Source organism: Leguminivora glycinivorella, chromosome 7 (genome assembly GCF_023078275.1).
Source record: "Leguminivora glycinivorella isolate SPB_JAAS2020 chromosome 7, LegGlyc_1.1, whole genome shotgun sequence".
Classification (NCBI taxonomy): Eukaryota; Metazoa; Arthropoda; class Insecta; order Lepidoptera; family Tortricidae; genus Leguminivora; species Leguminivora glycinivorella.
Window position 1 is genome coordinate 11035490 of NC_062977.1, and position 6089 is coordinate 11041578.

Consider the following 6089-nt stretch of genomic DNA (forward strand, 5'->3'; position numbering starts at 1 on the left):
TACCAGCAAAAAGGAGTGTACAAGTTTCTACTTTCTAATAGGCTGGCAACGCGCATGTGACACTCCTTGAGTTGCAGGTGTCCATAGGTTACGGTGACCGCTTTGCATCAGGCGGACCGTATGCTTGTTTGCCACCGAAGTAGTATAAAAATACCTATGTACAAAAAATTGGGACATATACCTGTCATCGCGTCATTGCTGGATAGCCTACGTAAAAAGTTATGGAACTTATGGATTATGATCAATTGCGAAAACTGAAGACAGAGTTAGTCTAGCCTTATAACAGTAGCACCTAATATAATAACATATTTTTGGATAAAGGGATCATGACATATAATTTTTATTGCTATGTACAGTCAACCATAGTGCCTGTACTCAGCGCAGACAAGCAAAAGCTTGAAGCAATATGTAAATTTTGTAGAATGTATACACTTTGTTTACTATAAACATTTATTAAACTGACACATTTAGTCACATTTTACTAATCACATTAGAGCATCTTTGATATGTTTATGGCAAAAAATAATCAAGTAAGAGGTAGATTAACTCCAACCAATCCATTTACATTTATATTTAAGGGTTTTCAACATGTTTCAACAACTTTAAAAGTTTAACATGAAAACAATTATTAAAGATACTTAAGCTATCCACAATCCATAAATCTTATTGTTTAAGTTGTTTTATAGATCTAAAAATAATACAGCTAATACAGCTATGGTGATACTGCCAACAGTTCCCACCGCCAGTTTCTTTTTGTTGCTTTTATTGGACTCTTTTCTCAAGGACTAAAACAAACAAAACATAATTGTTAAGCCATTTTTTTCAAACGGTGTTGGTAAATCAATGTCAGAATATTCAAAACATCTGTTTCTGACATAAATGTTTTTCCGTCCGTCCGTCCGCGGATAACCGTTTCACGCCAACAAAGTGCAAAAATAAAAAATGGAAAAAAATGTTTTATTAGGGTAACATGTAAAGTGGGGGCTGATATTTTTTTTTCATTCCAACCTCAACATGTGATATATTGTTGGATAGGTATTTAAAAATGAATAAGGGTTTACTAAGATCGTTTTTTGATAATATTAATATTTTCCGCTCCTAAAGGAAAAAAAGTTCCCCCCCCCTCTAACTTTTGAACCATATGTTTAAAAACATATGAAAAAAATCCCAACAGTAGAACTTTATAAAGACTTTCTAGGAAATTTTTTTTAAACTTGATAGGTTGAGTCGTTTTTGAGAAAAATACGGAAAACTACGGAACCCTACACTGAGCGTGGCCCGACACGCTCTTGGCCGGTTTTTTTATATTTGAATATGCCTACATGGCTTTAATATACAATAAGCTGTATTTTGGTAATATAAACACAATTAAACTGTTGTTTGTATTATAACAATTTTAGGATTTGATCAAAAGAGCAATGGCTCATTTCACAAATGTACAAGTAACTACCATACTATTGAATATACTCTATGCAAGTAATAATTTAGAAGTCAAACTCCCTTTTCTACTTGTTATCTTAGAAAAGACTTCAACTCTTTTTAGATATATGGAATTGGACGTAGTTACGCCATAACGTTCCAATCCACATGAAATTGTCATTAAATTTTGGACCTTGTATGAAAAACAAAAGTCTTTCATTTCAATGACAATTTCAGATGGATTGGAACGTTATTGCGTAACTACGTCCAATTAGTGCATATCACTTATAATTAAATTACTGTTCAATTTTACCTTGAATTCTGTATGAAGTGCTATGTCCATTGAGTTTAATATTGTAGTAATTTCACTCAGTGTCGCCAGAGCAATGTCAGAGGCATGTTTCTCTTTGTGGAGAAGACAATCTGACAAGTTATCTGCCTTCTTCAGTGTCAGAGTATTAGCTAACATACTCAAGTAGATTCTATACAAGTGTTGAGAGCTCTCCTCAAGCATGTCAACTATTTCTATTGGACCTAGAGATGGCTGTGTCTCACATCTGCAAGTACAAAGAAGAAGTAATCATTTGGTATGATATTAATAAAATATTTACGATAAAGCAAGGTATTTTATTTGTTTATTTTACATTCAAGACAGGCACGGCATTGTAGTAAACATTACCACTTGATATTAAACTACATGTATAATAATATAAATGGAAATTTATTTGTTACTTACACTTCTAGTTCTTGATATAATGGCAAATTCTTTACTTCTTCTAAGATTTTGGTGCGTATGTCTTGATCATCTACTCCAAATTTGATTAAATCTTCGTCAGTTAGTTCGATTAAAGTCGACTGTCCAATGTTGTTAGTCCTGTAATAATAATACTTTGTCGTGTACTAATTCAAATAACACGAATCTCTGCTGCAAAGAGAGGTTTTATTTTATAGAAATTAAAGAATGTGGTAGAACTTACCTAAAGATATCAAGATATTTCTCGCCACCCAATCCAATTAGCATCGCACTTACAGCTACATCAAACTCATTGGGATTTATTTTTGTGTCATTAGCGCTAATTGAAACTTCATCTGAATTAGTGTCTGCCATTATATATATACTGAATCTATTGAAAATTATATCGCTGATACGAAAACGAACCCGGCCCGGCTTAGGAGTTCGTGTATATTTATCAAAAATCAAAATATAAAAACGTCATATTTTGACATCTGTCACACCTACGGTCGTTCAGAAACCAAGTGTATTCTTACAAATCCTTGACTTCCTAACGAATTGTCAAGCAAATCATGTCACTAAAAAAGGCGGCAAATTTAAAAAATATAGAAGCATTTTTATTACAAAGAAAAATTTAATTTAGATCCTTTTAATTAGATATTTGTTTGGCTAAACCAAAATCTTTTAACTTTGAACGCTGACAAAACTAAATTCATAGGATTTCACAAAACAGCTGCATCATGTCCTCCTTCCGCCTTTTCATGTCTTAAAATCCACAGCCACTCTTACATAACATCACCTAACTCTCATCTTTCCGTCTGTCCTTGTGCCACTATAAATAGAACCAGTTCACTCAGATATGTGGGCGTTATAATTGACGAAAACCTTAATTTTAAAAAACATATTTTAGTGACGGCTGGTAGGGTTCGCAAACTACCCTATACCCTAACTAAGCGATTGAAATTAGGAAGCATCGAAATTTCAACCAAAATGAGGGACAAGGAATTTCTTCTTCATGGAATCCAGTGATTAGCAAATGTAAGCGTGAAAAAACACCGAGGGACACACCGGCTGATGTCGTGAGTGTTGTGTGTAGGCAAAGTGACAACCCTAGCGCAAAAGTGAATAATCAAGAACAAGTGCGGGTAGTTCGAGAAACTCGCGCGGCTAGAAGATGTTGATGCAATTCCTCGCTAGTCTACCCGTGACCACGAACATAATGTGATGTTCGAAACGTCGGGCCAAATATAAATGTATAAGTGAAGCTACCGTGAAATAGCTACCGTGAAGAGAAAAGTAAGTGATATGTCAAAACAAAACATTATTACAAATTATATTTAAGCTTTGCTTACCTAATATTGTTCAATACGCTGTTAGTATTTTTCCTACCGTAAAAGATTATGCTTAAAGATTCAGGCCTGGCCTGGGAATAGGCCCGTGTCGGATATTTCTGTGGCCGCGGACATGACTAGGTACTTACGTTTAGACTTGTTTTATATGGCATTAACGGGACGGAGGTTTAGCGAATACCATATCACTCGCTCGTAGAACTCCTACCATTTACTTACCTTTACTCCTATGTTTTTCAAGATTCCTTATATGCCCTGCCAGCACCAATCTATTGCCTCTTTCTGTGGTCTGGGGTTGGAAGTTTATACCGTGAGTAATGCTTTGGAAACTGATTTTTATTATTCTATCCATGTCTTTATAATCGATCTACCTAAATTACACTTGAAATAGTAGCTCTTGTTATTCGATTTATTTAAAATTAACGAAAAATCGTTAAAATATATGTTAATTTACATATAATTTTTTGACATTTTCCACTTCAAGTTCACATGGTAGTGGGCGTAATTGTCGTGCACGTAGCCAACAGATTACAGGAAAACTTATTAGAATCTACAGTAAAGCGTAAGTCAGACTTAAAAGAAAAAAACTCAAATTACGAATTTCGCTCACTGCCGCTGCAAGGAGTTACCAAATCTCTTGAAATTGTGTGACTTGTGTGAGCGCGTTTAAATATTACATATAAACTCATTTCTGTTTCGCTTTGTTCAAAATATCGATTATCTTGAGTTCCTACTAAAAAGGAGGCGCTTAAGCCCTTCTTGTAGTGTACGGAACCCTTACAACGCGAGTACATCTCGCACTTGGCCGGTGTTTTCATTGGCCGCTTTTTCTAGAGACGAGACGGCTTGAAAAAATTACTGAAAACGACTGTTAACCGTTTTTAATTAATGTTAACCGTTATCTAAAAATCTGGCAACACCCCATCTGAAAAAAAAAACAACATTGTGACACTGACAGCATTGTCATGTCATGTTTCATTCAACTCGTTCAACTGTTCAAATTTTAATGGAAAGATTTAAGTTTGAAACAATTTTAATAACTAAACTGTTTGTGCGCTGAAGAACTTTTGCGAAAATTAAAAGTGAAAAACAGTTTCTTAATTGTGTCTGTCATTATTACAGTTAACTTACAGACCTTAGGATGGTTTTAAACTTTATAGACTTATTGGTGCGTGTCCTAGCTACAAACCGTAGTCAAACGTACTACTCTACGCTAACGCTTCGGGCAAAAAATGGATGAAACTATAATTATAACATTTGCTGAATAAACGACAAAAAATCAAAGGTAAAAACGGCACTCTCTATTTTTACTCAGCATTTATCTTATTTTCAACTGCGAAATATGACGGTTTTTAGAGTTCCGTAGTCAACTAGGAACCCTTATAGTTTCGCCATGTCTGTCTGTCCGTCCGTCCGTCCGTCCGTCCGTCCGTCCGTCCGTCCGTCCGTCCGTCCGTCCGTCCGTCCGTCCGTCCGTCCGTCCGTCCGTCCGTCCGTCCGTCCGTCCGTCCGCGGATAATCTCAGTAACCGTTAGCACTAGAAAGCTGAAATTTGGTACCAATATGAATATCAATCACGCCAACAAAGTGAAAAAATAAAAAATGGAAAAAAATGTTTTGTTAGGGTACCCCCCTACATGTAAAGTGGGGGCTGATATTTTTTTTCATTCCAACCCCAACGTGTGATATATTGTTGGATAGGTATTTAAAAATGAATAAGGGTTTACTAAGATCGTTTTTTGACAATATTAATATTTACGGAAATAATCGCTTTTAAAGGAAAAAAAAGTGCGTCCCCCCCCTCTAACTTTTGAACCATATGTTTAAAAACTATGAAAAAAATAACAAAAGTAGAACTTTATAAAGACTTTCTAGGAAAATTGTTTTGAACTTTATAGGTTCAGTAGTTTTCTAGAAAAATACGGAAAACTACGGAACCCTACACTGAGCGTGGCCCGACACGCTCTTGGCCGGTTTTTTCTACCATGTTACGGCTGACATTGTCTTTGTTCATGACATCAAACATTTTCTAAACTATTATCTGTCGAAGTATGAAACGGGAGGTGATGACCGAATTCACTATTTTACATGTTTTCGTGGCTGTCGCACGGGAAGCGATGCTCAGTTGCTTACCCATGTTCTCGCCTGACCTGCGATCACAGGTTCCCACTTAAGCGTCGCGTGTCTCACGCAACGCTAGGCGGTGTTAGGTACAGTCACGGACTGTAATTGTTGATCCACTTTAGGTCATTTTATACTGGAACGTAATAGCTTAACTATGATTAACTATTATAAAATGAGCTAGATGTGGATCAACAATTAAAGTCCGTGACCGTACTTGCCCGATTATTGCAACTCCACCCTCCAATATTTTTGTTGCATTTGCAATTTTAAGGTGGGACTATGTGGCATTGGTCAGGACATGTTACGCTAAATGCGGACGATCTAGGTTGTGCTGACACGGTCACAATCCATGAGTACGACGAAATGTTACAATTACAAGTGTAGATGGTGGCGAACTAGATTGTTGCGTGACGTAGCACGAGCGATTGTTACTTTTCCTTCCAATAATTGCGAGGGACGTAGTG

At 36.1% G+C, this 6089-nt stretch overlaps 1 protein-coding gene across 1 annotated transcript; it reads right to left on the reverse strand.

Annotated features, from left to right (window-relative positions):
- Positions 1-674: 674 nt before the first annotated feature.
- LOC125228354 lies at positions 675-2602 on the reverse strand. The gene is made up of 4 exons (XM_048132889.1): positions 2397-2602; positions 2156-2293; positions 1733-1976; positions 675-785 (listed from the first exon to the last, which is right to left on the reverse strand). The coding sequence occupies exons 1-4, from the start codon at positions 2525-2527 to the stop codon at positions 681-683; spliced, it is 618 nt and encodes a 205-aa protein (XP_047988846.1). The 5' UTR covers positions 2528-2602; the 3' UTR covers positions 675-680.
- Between the last annotated feature and the right edge of the window lie 3487 nt (positions 2603-6089).

What these genes read in the sequence shown, in the direction of transcription:
- LOC125228354 (XM_048132889.1), bottom strand. Translation starts at nt 2,527, where the DNA reads ATGGCAGACACTAATTCAGATGAAGTTTCAATTAGCGCTAATGACACA. An exon ending in AAATATCTTGATATCTTTAG is followed by an intron (nt 2,294 to 2,396) that starts GTAAGTTCTACC and finishes TTATTATTACAG; the next exon opens with GACTAACAACATTGGACAGT. An exon ending in TTATATCAAGAACTAGAAGT is followed by an intron (nt 1,977 to 2,155) that starts GTAAGTAACAAA and finishes TTGTACTTGCAG; the next exon opens with ATGTGAGACACAGCCATCTC.